This window comes from Podarcis raffonei, chromosome 14 (genome assembly GCF_027172205.1).
Source record: "Podarcis raffonei isolate rPodRaf1 chromosome 14, rPodRaf1.pri, whole genome shotgun sequence".
In the NCBI taxonomy this organism is placed as follows: Eukaryota; Metazoa; Chordata; class Lepidosauria; order Squamata; family Lacertidae; genus Podarcis; species Podarcis raffonei.
The window spans coordinates 40,854,982-40,877,922 of record NC_070615.1 but is presented as its reverse complement, the minus strand read 5'-3'; the positions used below and the strand labels follow the sequence as shown (position 1 = coordinate 40,877,922).

The 22,941-nt window shown below is 41.7% G+C and overlaps 1 protein-coding gene across 15 annotated transcripts in view; it reads left to right on the top strand.

Moving 5' to 3' along the window:
* SUN1 (Sad1 and UNC84 domain containing 1) overlaps positions 1 to 21,213 on the top strand; it is a 53,319-nt gene extending 32,106 nt beyond the window's left edge. For all 15 annotated transcript variants that reach the window (XM_053365771.1, XM_053365769.1, XM_053365773.1 and 12 more), the window contains 13 exons: positions 1,422 to 1,515; positions 3,373 to 3,431; positions 4,553 to 4,698; positions 5,530 to 5,766; positions 6,358 to 6,444; positions 11,215 to 11,258; positions 11,955 to 12,093; positions 12,717 to 12,971; positions 14,936 to 15,020; positions 16,477 to 16,592; positions 17,981 to 18,148; positions 18,793 to 18,885; positions 19,787 to 21,213. In XM_053365771.1, coding sequence (XP_053221746.1) covers positions 1,422 to 1,515; positions 3,373 to 3,431; positions 4,553 to 4,698; positions 5,530 to 5,766; positions 6,358 to 6,444; positions 11,215 to 11,258; positions 11,955 to 12,093; positions 12,717 to 12,971; positions 14,936 to 15,020; positions 16,477 to 16,592; positions 17,981 to 18,148; positions 18,793 to 18,885; positions 19,787 to 19,900 — 1,637 coding nt within the window. In that variant the 3' untranslated portion in view covers positions 19,901 to 21,213. The remainder of the gene's footprint in view (positions 1 to 1,421; positions 1,516 to 3,372; positions 3,432 to 4,552; positions 4,699 to 5,529; positions 5,767 to 6,357; positions 6,445 to 11,214; positions 11,259 to 11,954; positions 12,094 to 12,716; positions 12,972 to 14,935; positions 15,021 to 16,476; positions 16,593 to 17,980; positions 18,149 to 18,792; positions 18,886 to 19,786) is intronic.
* Positions 21,214 to 22,941: the final 1,728 nt, after the last annotated feature.

Genomic DNA, 22,941 nt, shown 5'->3' with positions numbered 1-22,941 from the left:
CTTGGGTGCTGGGGGCGGCCCACACGTCCTGCAGCCGGGGGCAGGGCGAGCCACCTATAGGAGCTGGGCGTGCTGCATGGAGCCTCTCTGCTGCCTTCCCCTCAGCTGTAGGGCGGCTGAGAGAGAGGCAGTGGGCGGGTGCAAGCTCCACGCTGTCGTTTCAAGCAGCGCGGAACCTGCAGGCACCCAAGCCACCACTTCACTCCCAGGAGAGACGTGTGCTGGCGCACGCTGCAGGCCCCTCAGTAACTGCCGGCCTCCACAGTGTGGCACCTAGTGCCACTTGCATTTCATTATGTTTGTTGACCGAACTAAAAAGTTTTGTGAGCCCAGGGTTGTTGTTTTTTTAAAAAAACACCCTCATATTTTTGTCATTTTGTCACACCCCTCAGTGATGACACCCGAGCGGCCCGCACCCCCCCCTCCTCCGCCACTGTGTAGACTGGCTAGTTTTCACATTGTTGCCTACGTTGAAGCGCTTTTCATGTAGGAAATGAACTTGTTTCAAGCATCCTTTTGGTTTTTCCATCATTGTTTGCTTAATGCTAACATTTGTAGCATGGTTGTGTACACAGCTTATTAATAACCCAGCATATACCTTATACGGTGTGCCTGCTTCCAGTATTGCGAGGCAGAATTAGCTAGTTGTGAAAACAGAGGGCTGCTCTCAGAAATAGAGAAACTGACTCGTTGCTATTCCATGTAACCTTGGGCATCTTACTTCATCTCATTCCCCAAGGGGTTTCATTGACACACTAAGTACATATTACGAATGCAGCTTCAGCATGCACTTTTCTTTTGTAAATTGTCAGACTTAAGTTGCTACTGCATTACTCTCTGCTGCATGACTTTGTGCATGCGTGTGTGGCATTTCAGGTTATGAATATAGATTGTAATATGATGTGTTATGGACCGATTTTAATGTTGCATGTGTGTGGTCATTTGCCAATACTCATTTACACCCAAAATCTGCATGTCCTATAATATTCTTCTACAGCACTCACCTGTTGCTTCCACTTGGTCTCCTCCTAAGCCAGTGGTTTTCAAACTGTGTTCCAGGGAAGCTTAGATCTCCTCAATGAAAAGATGTGTAATGGTGGACAAACTTTCCCTAGAGGCTACTTGCCCAACTTTACAGAACATCCCCTGCAGTGTGAAGCTACAGGGGCATGTTGGCTGTCTCCTTGGGTCCATCTTGGTTCATGGATGATAGTGGCTGAGCTCTGCAGCCCTAGCCAGTGTCTGTGTGAACGGAGGGTGTGGCTTAGAATATGTCCCAGGATCCTCATCCACTTACAGGGATTCCCAGCAGACATGTTGATTTGGAAAAGTTTCCCTGAAGACCCAAACGTTTGAAAACTATTGTCTTTGGTGATTATCTTACATTCCCCATTCAGCCAGCATTGTCTATTCTCATCTAGGGAAGGCAGCTGCAGGAGTGTTCTGGTGGCTTGGGACTGGATGGTATCAACTTGTTACTCTGATTTCTTTGCTGAATGTGTTCCTTCTTACAAGGTTTGTAAGCATTTCTTAACAGAATTTGATCACCATGTGTTTAGAAGAGCCATGATTGTAGATCAGTTTTCTTCTCCACAATTTTATCACAGGAAACAATTGGCTTAAAGATGATACAGTCTCATTTTTCAGCTGGTTCATGCATTATGACAAACCACTGGATTATTACAAAGCTCAGGGAGTCTTGGACACAAATGTTCTCCCCCAACTCCATGATGTGGTTGCAAGCAGATTGGAAACTTTCATTTTCGTTTTAAAACAACCACTGTTTGTCAAGGACAAACAGTGATTAATTTTAATATTTAATCCTATTGCTGTTGGTTGAAATAAGCCAGCATCAAACCATTGATTATAAAAAGGACATGTTTCAACAAGCCATAGTTAAAGTTAACCACCGATTAGGTTACAGATGTATTGCTATACTGATGTTTGCTGAAAATGGAAATGAAAATGTCCAGTCTTCACAGCTATGCTGTGGGTGCCAGGGTGCACACAGGCTGAAGCTTGCTGCTACTTGTTCTTGTTATGATGAACCATGTGCATTGGAAAGCACTCAGTTTACTGAGCTTGTTTGGTGGTTATTAAATTCTGCAAGCTAGGCTAAGAAGTTGCCTCCTGGTTTCAATACTGGGGTTCTCAAGACAAAGTGGTAGATTTTCTCTGAAAGAATAACGCTACCCTGAGCAGATTGGGATCCAATTTAGGATAGAGAGAGAGAGAGATTTATTATTTTATTTTAGTAACCAAAACTAAAAAAAGTATGCCATGTTAATTTCCCTTGCTGTATAAATATCTCAGAAGTCCCCCCCAAAAAAGTATTTGAATTAAAATATCTTCCTTTTAAATGAATAAAATAAAATAAAGCATAGTTAATGTACATAAAAACAAATTCAAATCAAACAAATACTTTGTTTGGAAACTTCAGTTTGTTGGAATACTTGTAAGTACAGTGGTACCTCGGGTTACATACGCTTCAGGTTACATACGCTTCAGGTTACAGACTCTGCTAACCCAGAAATAGTACCTCGGGTTAAGAACTTTGCTTCAGGATGAGAACAGAAATCGTGCTCCGGTGGCTTGGCGGCAGCGGGAGGCCCCATTAGCTAAAGTGGTGCTTCAGGTTAAGAACAGTTTCAGGTTAAGAACGGACCTCCGGGACGAATTAAGTACTTAACCCAAGGTACCACTGTATTTTAAGCATGGCAAATCTTTTTAAAGAAAGAAAATGTTAGCACTGAAACTGGTTAAATTAACTTGGCCATGCTCTAAGAACTTCCTGTCCCCATTCCAGTTGCTCAGTTTGACTTGTATTAATTCATTATATTATTTTTAAAAAATGTATATAGTAATGTATTCCACAAATGGAAACTTTTCAATGGATGAATATAGCAGTGGAAAAAATTCCATCCCACATCACTCCTCTAAATTTATTTTTAAAATTGACCTTATAACACAGAGGAGAGATAATGGCCACAATCCTAAAATCCATGCAATTTATTTTCTGCGACCATCAGGACTGGAACACAAGCTTTTATTGAGAACATCAGTGCGTTCCAGATGCAGTTTGCAGTACATCACACCAAGTCACTGTTCAAGAGAGAAAAGTCCTCCTAGGCACCTTGTAAGCCTATGGGCAAGTCTAAACTGTTCTAGATTGTGGTCTGTAGTCTAATATGTGCTGCTGTTTTCTCTCTGAATGGGTTACAAAACTATCTTCATAATGTTGTTGGCATAGTTACAGATCACGGTCATAAAGAGCTTAAGTAATGGAATTGAAATTTTCATTTATATGTTACATGTTCAGGCAAACAACGGCAGTGAGCTAATTACAGTGAAATTCCTTTATCTATTTTCCAGATGCCTTCCAAAGATATTCAGACTGCTGTTGTTTCTCCTCCCGCTATTGCTGTTGCTAGGTAGGCAGAAATGTATCAGTAGAATGAGCCTGAAATCTTACTAATCTAGGTTACCTATTTATAGGGTTGTGTGTATTCAGCCTACATGTGTGGCCCACTCAGACTGAATGCAGCCAACCAGCCACATAACAGTGGTTCATCTAGAACAGGGATGTCCAACTTGCAAGAGACTGCGATCTACTCCCACTATAAAAACACTGGCAGTGATCTACCCATTGGATTGACCAAAGTTGTTGAGCTTTTTGGGGGGAGCCTTCACCAAAGTTGTTGAGGGTGTTTTGAGGGGGTCGCTCAATCAGAATCATGCGATTGACCAGGAATGCCCCACGATCAACCGGTCGATCGCGATCAACTGGTTGGACATCCCAGAATAATTTCCCAAACTTGGATCTCAAGCTGTTTTTGGACTACAACCATCATCCCTAGCTAGTAGGACCAGTGGTCAGAGGTGATGGGAATTGAAGTCCAAAAACAACTGGAGGCCCAAGTTTGGGAAACACTTATCTAGAAGCTTGAGCAGTCTTTTTCTCTGCTTGTCTAGGTCTGGAAGTGTGTGTGTGTGTGTGTGTGTGTGTGTGTGTGTACACATGCCTGGTACCTGGTGAGCCACAATTATGATGAATAATTCATTGCAGAGCCCAACATCCAATCCATGCAGGTGTGGTCCGCTCCCACCACAACTGGAAGGTTAAGAGTGTGCCCAGCTACACAGATGTAGGATGTAGACCATGGGTATGCAAACTAAGGCCCAGGGGCCGGATTGGCCCAATCGCCTTCTAAATCCAGCCTGCAGGCAGTCCGAGAATCAGCGTGTTTTTACATGAGTAGAATGTGTCCTTTTATTTAAAATACATCTCTGGGTTATTTGTGGGGCATAGGAATTCGGTCATCCCCCCCCCAAAAAATAGTCTGGCCCCCCACAAGGTCTGAGGGACAGTGGACCAGCCCCCTGCTGAAAATGTTTGCTGACTCCTGATATAGACTGTGGTCAAAGTTATTAATTTAATGATTAATGCCGAATTAAAGCTGGTTTATTTTGTCGAACTTACTTTAGAAAAAAATCTGAGGATTTCCTGTTAGCAAGATACTTATCTTTACCCCTTTTGCCTTCTTTCTTTTAGGATTATGGCACTGGGGTACCGAAGGTTTCCTTTCGTTATTGCCAGCTTTGAATTGGACGGGCATACACAGAATACACAGCTGGGAAGATTCTGCAAATATCATTGAGCCTCAGCCTGATGACTCTTATGCTCTTCCATACCCTGATGTAAGTGCTCTTTAAAAATATGTGTCTTAAGGCTTTTTGTTTCGCATGTGAAGGCTAAGGGGCTCTGGATGTTACTCACTTTCCTATTAGATGATGGCCTTTGGTCTATCCATCTGCAAATGAATACCTACCAATATTGTGAAGGGTTGGGAGTGATACAACCAAGAGCTGGCCAAATTATTTTGTTCCTGTTGTGCAGGCCTTAGTCCGCTATGCCAAACATGACATATGCCACCCATGTACAGCAGCCTACCAGCAACTATTGTTGCTGCCTGTCTTGACTTTCCAAGCGTCTGACAGGCTCTCTCTTTTTGAAACTCCAGAGCATGAGGCTGGCTTGATGCTTCACAAGTTGTGTTGGCTTGATAGATAGCTCATCAATATGCATAGTGCATAGTTTTGTTTTTTTTAAAAACCCCTTCCCCAATGGATGACCTTTGGACTCCTCCCCATCTCCTTTCCATGTGCAGTGTATCCTTTAAATCCGTCTCTTAAATTTTATTTTATCATTCATTGCTTTGGGGATAATGAGAATTAATCCCAAAATCTGAAATAAACTCCCAAGAAAGGTATGCCATTCTTATCACTGCCTGCTTTTAGGCAAAACAGTGGAGACAATTTTATTTCATTGGAGCTTTTCTGAATGGTGTTGTTATTCAGGATTAACTGCAGCTGCTACTTTCGTCTGCTGCTCTAACTTGTTTTAAGGGTTTTTGTTTTATTTTACAACTGTAATTTGTTGCAGTTGAGCTATTTTGTTATTGTAAACCTCTATGAATGTTTTAGAACAGAGCTGGAGTATAAATGAATAAACACCCTTAAAAATTATAGGAAACTATGAAGGTATTTGATGCAGATCGTGTGATAGAGCTGGAAAAGAAAATGGCCTTTATGTCTAAGAGATGGCATCATCGGGATGAAGAATATAGTAAAGTGCTACTTCTTCTGCAAAGCCTTCAAGATCAAGTTACCCAGATGAATGACAAAAGTGAAATGCTGACACTCATTAAAAACGTGGTGGGCCAGCATATTAAAGAAATGAAACCTGATGAAACGCTACACCCAGCGGTAATTTGTTTGGAACTGTTTCTTAAAACTTGGGAGTTTTAATGTGATCATTACAGACTTGTCATTCAAATACTCAATAATACTTCTGTTGTAGGAGGCTGTTTAGAACTGACATGGGAAATGAGAGCTTGTGTGGGTGGGATACAAGTGTTTTCAGCTTGCACATGATAATAGTTTAGCAAATTGCATTATAGTCATTCTCACTGGAAGCATTTCATTATAATTCCATTCAGCCAAATTCATATGCTTAACCTGAAGATGGTAACATTAAAAATTCATTATTTGATATAAAGCCCAACATGCAGTACATTTAACACACGTTCCTATGATTAGCTTAAGAGTTGAATAACTGTGTCTTAAAGGAAGAAAATATGCTTTTCATGAATGGATTTTTAAATGATACCATTTTACTTCTTTACCTTTTCAAACTGCATTAAATAGCTCTCATATGGTCATTGTACTTAAATATGGCTTCAGGATAAACAGATATTATTTTGGGTTGTGTGGTTAAAATCCATACAATATTTAAATATGGGAGGGATCTTGTGAACAATAAGCTTCAAAAGTTACTATTCTCTTTTATCTTTAAAGCGTGACTTTCTGACCTTGCACCAAGAACATGAATGGCGCATTGTAGCTTTAGAAGATCTCCTTGCAAAACTCTCAGAAAAATCGGAGGTAATGAAAAGAATGATAGACTTGCTTTAAGAGTTTCTTTCAGTAGCAAAGACTGTAATTTTAAGAATACTTGATTGGAAGTAAGTCCCAGTGAAATCCACAGGTTGCTTAGGGAAGAGGAAGAAGAAAAAAAGAAATCTGTCACCTCAATGAGTGTGGAACCTCAGGTCAGGGAGCCAAATGTGACTGTCCAGGCCTCTCTATTTTTGGATATTATCTCCCAGAACTAATGCTGTTGCAAACCCTCCTCCAATTCGTCATCTGGCCAGAATGTATCCTTGAACTTTGGTAATGCCTCTTGCTTGCCTAGATGGGAAGAGATGTTTTTGGGCACAAAGTGGTAGTTTAATGGCTATTATGCTGGGCTTGGATGTGGGAAGTCTAGGTTCCAGTTGTCTAAAAATCTCACTGGGGGTACCCCTTGGCACTTTATAATCTGTCAATCAAACTAGCTTCTCAGGATGGTTGTGAGGATAAATACCACAAGTTGCTCATGAGGCCAAGCATTAAGAAACATTTTTTTTAATCGGCTGGGTGAGGACTGCAGGGCCTGCTCCCCTCCAGGGCCTTTTCCAACTGGCCCAGGGGGCGTGGCCCAGGCCCTCTCTCCCAGCTATAAAGGGACTCCTGCTGCGGGGAAGCCTCGGACCATCGGCTGGGTGAGGACTGCAGGGCCTGCTCCATTCCAGGGCCTTTTCCAACTGGCCCAGGGGGCGTGGCCCAGGCCCTTTTTGGAACAAACTTTTTGGGAAGGGTGGGAAGTGTTCTGCCATTGCTTCCCTGTTCCAGGGGGTTAATGTGCTTTAAAATGTCCTCAAGCAGTCGGTGGCAATTTAAATTTTTATTTCTTTTTTCCTTTGTTGGGGGTGGGTGGGATGGATATTTGGTTGGGGATTAATTTTATTATAATTGTTCTGTTCTTTTTTGTTGTTGTTGTTTTATTGGTTCTGTATAGTTTGCGTTTTGTTTTTAAGGGGCGGGATCAGGGCTGCCTGGGAGTTGGGCCCCAGCCAACACGATGGCTGGGACAAGTTCCACAGGGGGGGAAGCACTGAGACATCCAATCTCGGTGATCATGGGCAGGAGGCGGAGTTACGCTAAGACCAGACCATGTCATTACCGAGGAGGCAGGTTTAGTCGTTGTTTGAAGACTATCCCTGCCTCCGGGTCTGGCCTTGACCGGATGGATACTGGAATCAACAGGGGAAACCTACATGACCTGAAGGTGTTGCTGTGTAATGCCAGGTCAATGATGAATAAAACCACTGCCATCCACGACCTGATTGTGGATGGAGGATTTGACCTGGCATGTGTGACAGAGACCTGGTTGGAGGAAGCAGATGGGCCTGTCCTTGCCGCTGCTTGCCCACCAGGTTTCTCTTACGCACAGCAACCCAGGTCATGTGGGCGGGGAGGGGGGGTTGCAGTGATTTTTAGGAAGTCACTAGCTTGCACCAGGCGTCCTACTGGGAAGATCCAGTTTTCTGAGTGCATGTTCTGGAAGTTGGGCAATAGGGGCAGTACAGGATTCCTTTTGGTGTACCGGCCTCCCCGCTGCACCAAGGATTCCCTGTCTGAGCTGCTTCAGGTCGTGGCGGATTTTCTCCTGGAGACACCTAGTTTGGTTGTCCTAGGGGATTTTAACATCCATGCCGACACGACCTTACAAGGGGCCGCTCGGGACTTCGTGGAAAGCATGGCCTCCATGGGGCTGTCCCTGAATAAGTTTGGCCCAACTCATAGTCATGGACATGCCTTAGACCTGGTGTTCACCTCTAGTGACGTGGGTGATCTGACACTAAGTAAAAGTGAAACAAAAGAAGTGCCATGGTCAGATCACTTCCTGGTGCAACTGGACTTCTCCGCGACCCTTCCCCTCTGCAGGGAGGTGGGACCAATTCGGATGGTCCGCCCCCGCCACTTAATGGATCCAAATGGTTTCCAGAGAGTGGTAGGGGATGCTTTATCCCATGTTGATGGCCTTTCAGCTGATTCCCTGGTGGCCCGCTGGAATGCGGAGTTAACCAGGGCTATCGACTGTCTGGCTCCGAAGCGCCCTCTCCGATTGCATGGAGCCCGGACAGCCCCGTGGTTTTCTTCGGAGCTGAGGGCGATGAAACAATCGCTGAGACGGCTAGAGCGTCGGTGGCAAAAAACTCACTCCGAATCTGACCGGACACAGGTTAGAGCTCAACTTCGAGCCTACCAAGTGGCGATAGCGACGGCGAAGAAGACTTTCTTCACCGCCTCTATTGCATCTGCAGAAAATAGTAGCAGGAGACTCTTTCAGGTGGTTCGCAATTTAACGGAACCACCTTTACCATCGGGGCCTTGTAAAGACCCCAAGATCTCCTGCAACGATTTTGCAAAGTTTTTTGCAGATAAAATCACTCATATTCGGAAGGAGCTAGACACCACCGTGGGAGCAGGGCTGGGGCGGGAGAGTGCTAGAGCTCTGTCTGGTCAAGTTGCATGGAATCAATTTCAATCCGTTACCCCCGAGGATGTGGACAGGCTGCTTGGACGCGTGAAACCAACCACCTGTCTCCTTGATCCTTGCCCATCCTGGCTAATAAAAGCAAGCCGGGAAGGGCTGGGCGATGGGCTCTGCGGGGTGGTGAATGCTTCCCTCTGTGAGGGAACATTCCCAGATCCGCTGAAAGAGGCGGTCATTAAACCGCTTCTTAAAAAACCATCTTTAGACCCGGCCAGTATGGCCAACTATCGCCCAGTCTCAAATCTTCCATTCTTGGGCAAGGTGATTGAGCGCGTGGTTGCTGAACAACTCCAGGCACGCCTGGAGGATGCGGACCATTTGGATCCCTTCCAATCAGGATTCAGGCCTCATCATGGGACTGAAACTGCCTTGGTCGCGCTGGTTGATGATCTCCGGCGAGCTAGGGACAAAGGTGAGAGTTGTTTCCTGGTTCTGCTGGATCTCTCAGCGGCCTTTGATACAATCGACCATAACATCCTTCTGGACCGTCTAGAGGGGCTGGGAGCTGGGGGCACTGTTATGCAGTGGTTTCGCTCCTTCCTCCTGGGCCGTGTTCAGAAAGTGGTGGTGGGGGATGAGTGCTCAGACCCCTGGGCCCTCACTTGTGGGGTGCCTCAGGGTTCCGTCCTCTCCCCCATGCTTTTTAACATCTATATGAAGCCACTGGGAGAGATCATCAGGGGATTTGGACTGGGTGTCCATCAATATGCAGATGATACCCAGCTCTACCTCTCTTTCAAATCAGAACCAGTGAAGGCGGTGAAGGTCCTGTGTGAGTGCCTGGAGGCAGTTGGAGGATGGATGGCGGCTAATGGATTGAGGTTGAATCCTGACAAGACAGAAGTACTGTTTTTGGGGGACAGGGGGCGGGCTGGTGTGGAGGACTCCCTGGTCCTGAATAGGGTAACTGTGCCCCTGAAGGACCAGGTGCGCAGCCTGGGAGTCATTTTGGACTCACAGCTGTCCATGGAGGCGCAGGTCAATTCTGTGTCCAGGGCAGCTGTCTACCAACTCCACCTGGTACGCAGGCTGAGACCCTACCTGCCCGCGGACTGTCTCGCCAGAGTGGTGCATGCTCTGGTTATCTCCCGCTTGGACTACTGCAATGCGCTCTACGTGGGGCTACCTTTGAAGGTGACTCGGAAACTACAACTAATCCAGAATGCGGCAGCTAGACTGGTGACTGGGGGCGGCCGCCGAGACCACATAACACCGGTCTTGAAAGACCTACATTGGCTCCCAGTACGTTTCCGAGCACAATTCAAAGTGCTGGTGTTGACCTTTAAAGCCCTAAACGGCCTCGGCCCAGTATACCTGAAGGAGCGTCTCCACCCCCATCGTTCTGCCCGGATGCTGAGGTCCAGCGCCGAGGGCCTTCTGGCGGTTCCCTCATTGCGAGAAGCAAAGTTACAGGGAACCAGGCAGAGGGCCTTCTCGGTAGTGGCGCCTGCCCTGTGGAACGCCCTCCCATCGGATGTCAAAGCGATAAATAACTACCTGACATTCAGAAGACATCTTAAGGCAGCCCTGTTCAGGGAAGTTTTTAATATGTGACATTTTAGTGTATTTTTGGTTTTCTATGGAAGCCGCCCAGAGTGGCTGGGGAAACCCAGCCAGATGGGCGGGGTACAAATAATAAATTATTATTATTATTATTATACCATTTCTCAAAAGCATTAAAAAATAAGAGATGTGCTGGGATAATGGAAGACAGTTGGTTTGACCAAACAAGATTTATTCTGGATAAACTTCAGACAGAAAGAGGAAAGGATTTTTCACTTGCAAAGAGGCCCTAGTGAAAATACGATTAGTAACCTCAAGTTGCAGTCTTGGGATCCAGAGTGTTATGTGGATCTCCATATGTCAGGTAATGTTTCTGCTTCTTCTCTGGAAGAAGGATTGTGCCTTCCTTTCTTGAGATGCACTCCCTTCCCCCATAGCCATATGTTGAGTTAATGGATAAGAGCTGGATTACAATAACTACCACCACCGACTAGTTTAAGAGCAATTTTCTTCCCCAAGTCACATGCAGTCCCAGTTGGAGTCCAGTGCCTCTGCCACTTTCTCTCACCCGCCCCCATTCCACCATGGCATGAATATGTCAAAATTGCTATCAGAAATTTTGAATGAAGTTTAGAAAGTATGGAAATTGGTTCCTCATCCTCTACCTTTCCCAAGTTTCTGTTGTCTGGGAATCTTTTCTTCACAGCATCTCTTCTGTAGTTCAGAATAAGGAGGTTCCATGTGAATTTAATCATTTTGTTATTTTTCAGGGACTTCAGAAGGAACTTGAGCTAACCAAAGCACAAAAAATGAGGTATGGTATGCTTCTATAAGGGTGGGGGGTTTAGCTACTGAATGTTTGGCCTTTGTTGTCACTATACTGCATCTTGAAATTACATTCTAAAACTTGCTATAAGTCTGGAATATCATTCCGTCATTCCACCAACTCAGAATTTATTTTCTTTCTTGTGACTTATTTTAACTCTATGCTTGTTTAAACCATATGCTCAGAAAATTGATTTTAAAGTTTCAAAATTCAGTTTGTTTGCTGATTAGCTAACAGCTGCTTTGTGCTGAAACTATGCAGTAAGGGAATTCAGCATTTTCCACCCACCATGCTACTTTAAAACAACAATTGGAATTTAATGTCTGTTTCATGTCTACGTATAGTAGCACATTCAACAAAATGCTGTGAATTGTATAGAAATTTCCAAAGAATCGTATGAACTTTGGGTGGCTTTGAACATTTCCCCAAGTGAATAATAAGCAAAGTGTGAATGGTTCATACCTTCATCTCCATTGCTGCTTTTTTATCTTGTTCATAGTGGAGTAGAGGGAACATGTTTATCACATCAAACATGTTCTTGCATGCATGGAGAACACATCTCTCTGCCAAAAACTTGCTCATTTTGTTTTACTTCAGCGTAATGTTTTGTTGACTGTTACTAGATCTGTTACTAATAGTTCTGATATTTGAACTTTGTCTTTTATTATCTTTCTGTGCTGTCAGTGACACTGATGAACAAAACAGGCATCTGTTATCCAAGATTAAACACCTAGAACTTGAGTTAGGTCATATGAAATCAGAACTGCTAAGTTCACAGGGTTTGAAAACTTGCTGTGACAGAATGGATACCCTTCATGAAAAGGTAAGTTCAAAAGGAGACTTCCCTGAATGAAGTTTAATATGTTGTATTTGTGCACCCAGTTCTGACAAAGCATTTTGTGTCCAAGGCAAGATTCCTGTAGGGATTGATTTGCTGAGAAGCATATGGTTGTGTCTGTTTAGCTTACTCAAAATACAATACCATAAGATGCAATTGGTTTCAGGACTTTACAGGACTGTCTACAAGCAGGAGGCTGGCCTACTCAATTTCTGTGGGGAGGCACTAGCTTATAGTTCTTTAGAATTTTCTTTTGGCTATCCCTGTCATTCCATTTGAAGATCATGGTAAATGGATTAAAGGCTGTAGAGCTGGGATCCAAAGAGCAGATTAGGCCCACAGAAGGGGTTTACAGAAACCCAGTGGAATTTCTGACGTGTTTCCTTTGAATAGTTAACATGAATGACTATGACAGAGGGAATATGGTTTGTTGCCTAACTTAGTGTATTAAAACATAATGTTGAAGCACCTCAACTTTTATGTTACAGCAGTCTGATTGTTGGGAATAGCAGGAAACTAAAATAAGTATGTGTGTTAAGAGAACCACTATTCTATTTGGAAAGTGATCCAAAGCCAGTGATATAACTTGCCATATGATATGTTTCTAGGTAGATACCCAAGTTAAAGAATCAGTCAAGATCATGCTTTTTGGCAACCAACAAGGAGACTTGCCAGAATCACTGCTTCAGTGGCTAACATCCAAATTTGTGAGCAAGAGTGACTTGCAAAATTTGTTACAAGATCTGGAGTTGCAGATCCTCAAGAACATAACTCTCCACATGTCTGTCGCAAATACAAAGTCAACTTCAGAGGTAGTAACGAGCGTTGTGAATGAGGCTGGGATTTCAGGCATCACAGAAGCAGTAAGTAAGACGAAAAATATTGTACATTTCCACTAAAACTCTAGATTGCACTTTTGTGAAACAGCGTCATTAAACTTATGCTTAAGTTTCTGTGCATTTCATTTTTAAGACAGTAAGTGCAATTCGTCTTTAACTACAAATGTTTTTCAAGAGAAAGATTTGAGCAAATATTTTAGATAAATGATAAAAAGATGGAGATGGAGACAGTCCATGTTTTTGTCTATTAACATACATTTAATTTAGTGTGGTATGATTTTGTAATGTTAGCTTTTTTACTTTGGCCTCTAAGGACTCTTATTTTGAATGTCAGCTTTTTAAATAATGCAGCGTCCCATACCTTTGCATACGAATAATCCAGATTAACTCCTGCCAAGTCTGTTCACAATTGCAAAATTCTGAATCATGCTGCAATAAGAAAGTGTCCAGCTAATTGCTCGCTGTACATTGTAGTGTCTTTAAGGAGTGCCAGGTGTGGAGGTGTATCCTGGCATTTTATGGTAGTTCCAGTTTCATGGAGTACTGCATCCCCAAAGCATTTAACCTTTGGGCAATCCCACCATAAATGAAAGCACATCTCAAGGGTTTGGCATCCCCTCCAACATTTTGGCGAGGAACCAGTGCTCGTGTAAAATAGTTGTGTGGTGTGAAGTACAGTTTGTGAATTGACTTTAATGTGAGTTCTTTGTTCCTCACTGAGTCAGAATGAAATGTTAGTCTTGCTCCAGTATTTGAAATTATAATTTCATCAGTGTCATTAGATGATGATACCTTGGATCCAGAGTTACTCTTCCATGAATGGAAGGGTGTATGAACTTGTGGAAGCTCACATTGGCAGAAGTGAAGGAGGCAATTTTTCAGTGATTCCTCTTTCTCTCTGTGCTACACCTCACTCTGTTCTGAAGGATGCTGCAACATTCATGAGCAGATCTTCAGGGCACTGCAGGAGAAAGGAAGTTTCAACAAAATCGCCTCTCTCCCCCTATGTCATTGCTCCCAACTTTCATCCACTAGAAGCACCCCATGAGCAAAGATCCACTTCCAATAACAAGGGATCCAAGCCACTGACTGTGATTTCGTGCTGGGAATAACTTTGCAGCTGGCAAACAAATGCTTTGCTACCAATACTAGTCCTAATTTTGTAGACCTCTGCCCATGTTAATCATGTCTGGCCTTTGCAGAAGTTGGTCTTTCTCTTCTTTCTTCTTTAAAGCTTTCCTTATCTAGTCATTTGCAGATACACAAATTCCTAGTGTCTATGTGCAATTCTGAGAAGGTGATGTCTTGAGGGCTTGCTGGGTTATAAAGCTGGAAATAATAATAGGCATATAAAATAATTGGACTGCTTAAAAATTAAAAATGCAGCCAGAGAAACATCAATAAAATTCCAGCCATAAAAAGGAAAACCAGCCCTATTCATTCTAAATGGTGTTTCATAAAGAGGACAGCACATCCATATTGACTGTATTGGTTACTGCTCAGGAGTACAATTTGTACTATTGAACACTAACTCAATTCATAGTTCTGGAATTGACTTTTAAAACTGTTAATCGCCTGAGGCTTTGTTACATCAAAGACCAGATTTGCCCATATGTTGCTTCAAAGACTAGTTTGCCCAAGCCTTAAAGTTAAGATTGGCCTTGAAGGCCCTCTTTGTCCCACCTCCACTGGGAATACAGTTGGTAGGCATTAGGAACAGGTAGTGTCACTTCTTTAGAATACCAACAGGCATCCTCGGTTTACATTCTTACACTGGTTCCATGAACTTTTCCTTAATTCAGAGAGACATTTTTGGGGATACTATATATATATATATATATATATATATATATATATATATATATATATATATAAAGTCTATATATATAAAGTCTATGGCAAAAGCACAACTTGACATCAGTGTGTCAGAATGCTGAAATACAGTGCTTATTCTCAATTTCTCATATTCTTCTTACGTATATTTGCAGCAAGCACGCATTATTGTCAATAACGCACTGAAGCTCTTTTCACAAGACAAGACTGGCATGGTTGACTTTGCCTTGGAATCTGGAGGTAAGTTCTGAGGGGATATTGCCTGTCTTATACCAGAGGTGTTGAGCAACCATTTAAATAGTTTAAACATTTTGAGCTGATCTTCATTACAGATAGTAAGTTCTGCAGAAGTTTTGCTGGATCTAGGAGCCTTTCCTGTTGTGGCCCCCAAACTCTTTAACTTTTTCCCTGGGTGTATTTGACTACCACCTAAAACAGCAGGGAGGAACCTTAGGCCTGGGGAGGGCCAAATGCAGGATTCCAGGCTTCTCTTTCTGGCCCTTGGGACTCTCACCAGGGCACAACCCCTCCTTTACCCTCTACCATCTCTCCCCCAGGCCACACTTCTCACTCAGCTTCACACCCTCCTTGAGCATTATACTAATTATAACTTGCTACTTCTTTTGTTTCATTTTGTAGTTTTCAGTGCCAGTTTTGCTTGATTTTAAATGGATTTGTTTTGTAAGCTGCCTTCAGGGCACTTGTCAAAAGGCTGGGGTATAAATCCCCAAAATAAATAAATATAGAATACTTCATCCCATAACAGGCTTTAGCTCAGAGACTAATAGAGTTTGTGTGTAAGAGGCTCAGACATAAGAGAAGTGGGTGGAGACAGCTTGGGAAATATGGCCTGGGCACCCCGGGAGATTAACGGCTAGTTGCATTGAGGAAAGAACAATTTACTCTTGACTCTGCAGTTATGGGAATCTAGAAATGTGCTTTAAATCAATCACCAGGAAATCTAAAATTCTCCAACCTGAAAACCTCTTTCTACCTAGAAAGGAACCCTAGTCAGTAGGAGTCATGGTTGAGATTAGCACTGCTCTTGTTAAAGTTGAACTTACTTCCTATAAAAATCCATCTTGTGTAGATACCTGTTTGGACATCTGGGTGGCTTATATCAATATATATGGTTAATTTAAGAAGGATATACAGATGATTATTGTATCCTAAATGTGAGCCAACAGTGGGTTTTGTTTCTTCACTTTTTTCCTTCACTTTCCTTTTTATTTGTTAAATTTGCTTTTAAGAATTATTTTTTAAAAATAAGATTGGCATAGATATTTTTGCCCTAGTGTTCAGGTGGTGGGAATGTAAATAATTCACTGCCAAGTGGGGAAGAGGTGGAAGAAGGGGGAGCACATGTTTGAAAAACTAGCTCCTAATTGCTCAACCACAGCTCAGAGCAAAAGGGCCAGCTCCATCTGCACCACCAGCCCTCGGACTCTAGTTTATTAGAGCAAGGAAGGTGAGGCTGTGCTTCTTTATAAAGGAGAAAACAGACTGCTGTCCAGCAGCTAGAGTTTGTGCCGGCTGCCGTCTGTAGTCCCCCAAAGCATAGTTGGCTGCCAAGGGTTGAAAACGGCTGCATTAAGTAGCACAAGGTTTTAGTATTTAAAAAGAATGAAGAGGCACACGCAAAGTAAGTCTGCACTGTCATATTAACAAACCTGAATAGTTTCCTTGTTTCTTCCAGGTGGCAGTATTTTGAGTACTCGCTGTTCAGAGACATACGAAACCAAAACAGCTCTAATTAGTCTCTTTGGAATTCCATTGTGGTACTTCTCTCAATCTCCTCGTGTAGTGATCCAGGTAATTAAAAGGCTAGTGATTTTTAAAACACTTGGGAAACATATTTTCCCTGTTGCTCAGGACTTTTGTCCAGAAGGGTTTCTGTGTCAACAGATAAGGTCATTTCTGCTTAGTACAGCAGTATCTTGGCTTCCTCAAATCTTGTTGGCATCCTGGCATCAGCTTCTTTCTGTGCTCATGGAATATGAATGAATTTTGTGCCAATATTGGATGAGCTAACCTTGGTGTCACTTAGTTTCCATCTCTTGTTAGCTTTTCTTCCAGAATCTCTGGCAAGAATTCCATGAAGGTGCATTTATTTGTTGACTGTTGCTCAGTTCCTTACCACTGAGATGCTTTGCAGCTAAATTTGTGCACTCTTCAGAACCCAAGCCATTTAAATGTTGACCAGCTTTCTGAAACGATGTTACAGTCATGAATTCTGATGTCTAGTATGTCCCGTGTGTGCACATTATTGAAGTATAGGGCTGTTCCATAGGGGTGTATGCCCTTATACAGCCAGGACAGTTGTCATTGACCCAACACTGAGCTTTTATTAGCTATTTCATAAAATTTTATGCACTAGATTGTATAAAAACACCAGTAGTTTTCAAATTGTGCACACAGGAAGCCTGTGGCTTCTCAGGGTGTTCAGTGAGAAGATCAGTAATAAACTTCCCTGAAAAACTGCTTGTCCACCAATAAGCACCTTCTGCAGTGTTCATGTACAGGGGTATTGAGCATGCAACAGGTCTGGATAAAAGGCAGAACATGGCTTGTTGGCTCCTGAGGTGTGTGTCCCCCCCCCCCCCAGGAATGCTGGACTAGAAAGCCTGATCCAGTCCTTAAAAAAGAGAGCACATTTAGGGTGACAATGCAGATCAGTCATACCTCTTGCTTTGTAATTATAAAATATACAAGTAGACTGTGGGGATTCTAGCTTAAAAACAAAACAGAGAGACAGATCACACCAAACTAAGGTCAGCTCATAATTATTTTAGGAGGCACAGTAAGTTTAGAGAAGGTGATGGTGAAAACCAAACAGGCCTCAAACATGTCACTCAAATCCCCTACAATAGGTAGATTTCCCAAAACAGATAAAACAGTGCAGAAAGTTTGAAAACCACTGAATTATGCAACAAAAGTTGCTTAAAGGTTTCTTAAAGGAAGCTATTTCAGATTATAATTGCTTCATATTTTTTATGATGATGCCACACGGCGTTATTATGTTGCTGTACTTTAGTTATTATAATTTTGAGCTGCTGAGCTACATGACTTAAAAGATATGCACCATCTAAGGAAATTGTGCGATTTCTCAGTATATGCTTTGTCCACATTATAATGTCAGATCTCTTGTTATTTTTAAACTTATTAATAGAACTGTAACTTTTTTTATTTCTTCCCTTAAGCCTGACATGTATCCTGGAAACTGCTGGGCTTTCAAAGGATCACAGGGATACCTGGTTGTCAGGCTTTCCATGATGATCTACCCTACAGCCTTCACCCTGGAACACATACCAAAAACACTTTCACCAACAGGCAATATTACCAGTGCTCCAAAGGATTTTTCAGTATATGTAAGCTTTATCTTTGACAAAATAGATTAGGGTGATTTTCCTCAAATTTATTTATTTTGCAATTGCTATAAAAGGGGGATCAAAGGAAAAGGACTTTGAATACCTCAGTATATTGATTTATCACCTATCCTGCCCCGGATGTGCCTGCTTCAAAACTCTTCCCTTGGGAACTGTATTTGACATCTGTATAAGCAGCTGTATGAACAGACTGTTCTAATTAGCTATTCAGTGTACCCAGATAGATAACATAAAAGAATTTTCAGTAAAACAAAGAAATGAAAAGGACAGGAGATCGCACTTTCAACTTAATATATTTTGTGTTAAAATTAAAGTGGAAAGTCAAGATGTAACGGTTTATAAAAGTTACTCTTGCATACAGACCACATTTCAGCCATTTCTAGTATTTTACATTGCAATTATCCTGAGACTTTGTGGTGGTCTTTGTAGAAATCCAAGTAGTAAATTCATATTTTTCATATCCTAATAATATTCAGGGTGTGTGTGGGATATGTTGTGTGTCCTAACTGCTTTTATTGCGATCTTGTATTTTAATAGGGACTGAGAGAGGTTGAAATTAAAACTGAATCTTATAGTTACCTTCTCTGGTGACAATTCAGAATAATATTAAACCTTTGTGTTGGCAGGGTCTTGAAAGTGAGTATGAACAAGAGGGCGAACTTCTTGGGCAATATATTTATGATCAAGATGGAGAGCCATTACAGATGTTTCAAGTAACGGTATGTCAACATTAGTACAAAGCCTATCTGCCTTTAGGTTTCTTTCTTTTACACTCTTGGAGGCATTGACATGAATGCAAATAGTATTAGGTTTGGATTTGCTCCTGTAAAGCAAAGAAGTTAGATCACGCATGTGACAAATAAAATATGAAAGTCTGGTTTGCTCCAGTGTTGCATATAAGCCCACAGAGAGTTTTACTAGCATACTTACTGCTCATTCACAGAAATCTTAAAGTAGCACAAGGCTTTCCAAACTGGAGGAAATTTGCATTTCAAATTCCCCAACTGCAAATTCTCCCCTCCTCTAATATCACATAAATTGATCTGTGAGCTGTTGGCCCCGCCTTTTTGCATGGGCTTGATGGATTTTTCCCCCTATTTTGACTGCAATAGTGCATGTAAAGTTGAATGCAAAGGAAGCTGTAACAACAGTTATAGATACAACATTGTAATCCCGCTTTCTTTTAAGGACAAAATACCAAAAAGCTAATGGTTGTGTCCAATACTGGTCCTGCTCAAAGTAAACCCATTGAAGTTAATGAACATGACTAAGGGTTGCTAGGTCCTGCTGAGAAGAGACCCACTGAAATTAATAAACCTAAGTTATTCACATCCACTCACTTCAGTAGGTCTACTCTGTGTAGGACTAGTACTGGGTACCACCCTAACTTCTGTCCATAAATTTCAGTGAGTCTGCTGTGAGTAGGTTTTGGGTACAACCATAAGCACCCTTTTAGTCCAATTTATTGCAATAAGAAATAACTGGTGTGACTTCGTGGTTAACAAGGGTTGGACTGAATTCATAGCATTTATAACAATATAATTTATTCTACAGACAAATTACTTTTAAAATAAGTTATCTGCTAAGCTCTAACTTCTTCCTCGTCCTTTATTTTTTTAGGAGACAACTGAAAAACCATTCCAGATAGTGGAGCTAAGAATTTTTTCTAACTGGGGCCATACAGAGTACACTTGCCTCTATCGGTTTAGAGTGCATGGAAGACCTGCTGAATGAATCCTATGTACCCTTTCCTACTTCTTGATGTATATTTTTTCTGTTTATATGTATATAAAGGGAAAGCCTGGAACACTGGAATTCTTAAAAGATACGTGATGGGCTGCAGGTTCCAAGTTCTTGGCTAAGTATAGAAGACTGCCAACAGAATTGTATATCAAACCAAATGGTTATTTGCTCGGATGCTCAGCTTGTACCTTCCAGACAGCTTTATATTTTTAACGTGTTCATTCTAAGAAAAATATTGCATGCCAACCGCTCTCATTTGCAAAACTCAGTTAACAGGCTAGTAAATATCTATTTTATTACTTTGCAAAATAAGCTTTTTAAAACTTCTTTTTTTGGCAGCTAGGAATCTGTTTTCATTGTGGGGGCTCACCTTCCCCACATATATGATTTTTAAAAAACGACCGTGGATGCAGTCTACCATGTTCTGCAGCTAAATAGTTTCCAGTCACTTGGACGGGGTTTGCATGTGGTTCCAGCACAAGCCCTCTTTAAGGGATGGAGACTGTGTGGCACCAGTAGTTGCTGCATTGCCTTTTGGCCACAACCTCCCAGACCTGGTGCCACTTCACATACTTTAAATTCTCAGCAGGATTTGACACCAGTGTTGTGTTTTTGAGGGAAAGGTTCTGATTTCATCTGGAATTGTCTAAGAACATCTTGCTAAAAGACACATTTGGTAAGAATATGTTTTAATGTTACAGATAGGAAAGGAATAGAGCCAGAAGTCTATTCAGACTGGTAACCAAACTGGAAAAACAAAAGAAAAAAGCATCATTAACAGGTGTTTTAAACATAAATGGGTTTAAATTTTGATTTTTTAATAACTTTCCTTTTAAGCAAGTTGATGGTTACAGTAGCTAATAGCAGTTGAATGAATTAGAAGGTTTCCATGAGTGTTAAGTACAAATTTGGCCAAGCTTTTCAGCGTAATATCAACAGAAGTATATGCTGAATAAAGGAGGAAGAGGTCTCATCAATAAGAAATGGCCTGAACAGGATTGAATTAGAATGGCTTACAAGAGTAGATGCTGAAAGATGAGAAATAATAAGGAAGTAGAAGTGGAACCAGAATTAAAAGGATGATGCCAGAAATGCTAAACCTCAGATGAGGTAACCTGTAACCATGTTTCATCCCTGGGGCTTATTCATACATTCTCTTTTGTGTAGTTAAATATCCCAAGCCTCACTGGGTATTCTGGGGTTGCTGCTAATCTCTGGAAAGCCAGAGGAAACTTCACAAGATTGAATGTTGTTGAAACCTCAGGGGCAAAGTTTTGACAACACTTCTCCCAAAACAACTGTTTGTTTAAAAAAAACCAACCCACACAATAACATGGTTATGAACTTCAGGACAGAAATTGAAGTTTTCCTAGAGCTCTTGTTACACATGGAACTTGTTACATGCCCCGACAACTTGACATCTTTTAAATTGGAATTATTATTAGAAACCTTCCTTAGGAAAAAGATTCCTGAAAGTGGTGGTGTTTGAAAATCTTACCTTACGTTTTGCTTTTTTGGAGAGTTTATAATAATTGTTCTTTTGGGAACGACAAAAGGGAGAGTTAATGTATGTTGCACAAAGAGTCCTCAAATATTTATAGAGAGATTTATTTCCAGAAGACCATTTGCTCGCCTAAGTTCAGCTAGAAATAGAACCAATGGCCTATTGAGAAGAGCTTGTTAAAACCTGTACAGCTGTTACATAAACTGTAGGTTAAATATATAAATCAGAATTATCCTGTATAAATCCAAATGGGAGAAGTTGACGGGGTGGGGAATATTTTGCATAACACTAACTTATTTTTTAAAGACGTGAGATAGGACTTTGTGCAATGTATTTTTGTAAATGCTTTTTTCAAAATATTTGTCTCTGGTATCCTTTGCTGCCTCCAAACTGACAAGAAGCTATTGAAAATGTTTTAAGAGTTTAACTTTTGGAAAGTGCATGTAATATTTGGAACTAAGTAATAAAAGTTTTCTTTTTTTCCCCTTTTGGTATTTATGCTGAATGCTTGTAATAACTTGGTAATTTTTAACGCCGCTGAAAGGCAGCTGGCAGTCATCTTATTTAAGTGCAAAGTGACTTGTTTCAGGACAATCTGGTTTATGATTGCTGCCCAGCACACAGCACAGTTATGTATGTTAATAGAAAAGCAATGTGCCACACCCCTTAAGCTACTACATAAATAGTCTTGGAAAGGATTCAGCAAACTTGGAGAGGATGGATCTTTCAATAGCTATTAGCCTTGATAGTTAAAGGTAACCCCCATTTGCAAAGGCCTGTCCCTCTGATGACCAGACTTTCAGGTACAAATAGGACAGCAGTCACTCATTCCCCACCTCTGACCTTTCCAGAGCAAGCTGGTTGACAACAGCTGCCAGACTCAGAACGCTAAACTAGAGGGACTTGGGTCTAATTCAGTATGGCATTTTCTTCTTCTGGTTCTCTTTGCATATCTCTGCACCAAATGCTCTGCCTTCCTCCCCAAAATTATGCAGAAAGTATATTATGGAGGTACTTTTGTTCACGTTTTATAGATCTAAGGGCATGTAGAATTTTCTGTGTGTGTCTTGTGTGAAGGAAACACACAACCATGCAAGAATTAAATTTTATATAAAAGTTCAAGAAATGCTTTTACTTCTTAAATTACTACTGGTTTGCTACTAAATACCTGCAATATATCCTGGTTTTGCTCCAAGGAGCTCAAGCACAGCTATCCCCCCTCCTCCATTTTATCCTCATGACAACCCTGCAGTGTTTTTGCACAGTGCTTAAGTCTGTACCCAGTATCATATTACATACTTTGTGAGGATTCATTGGAGTCACACAAGGTGAGATCAGTGATTGGGCATCTGTATGCCTTCCCTAGCCTAGCAGCTTTGGGGAAGGAGCTATCTAGACTGAGGAAATATTGCATTATAAGAACTGGAGAGAAGGGAACATCAGGAAATCCAGTCATGGATCTCCTGCAGCTCTTCTAGCTTTGTCCTCTTGTCTCCTCTTTCTGGAAATGAGGAGTAGCATTAATGCA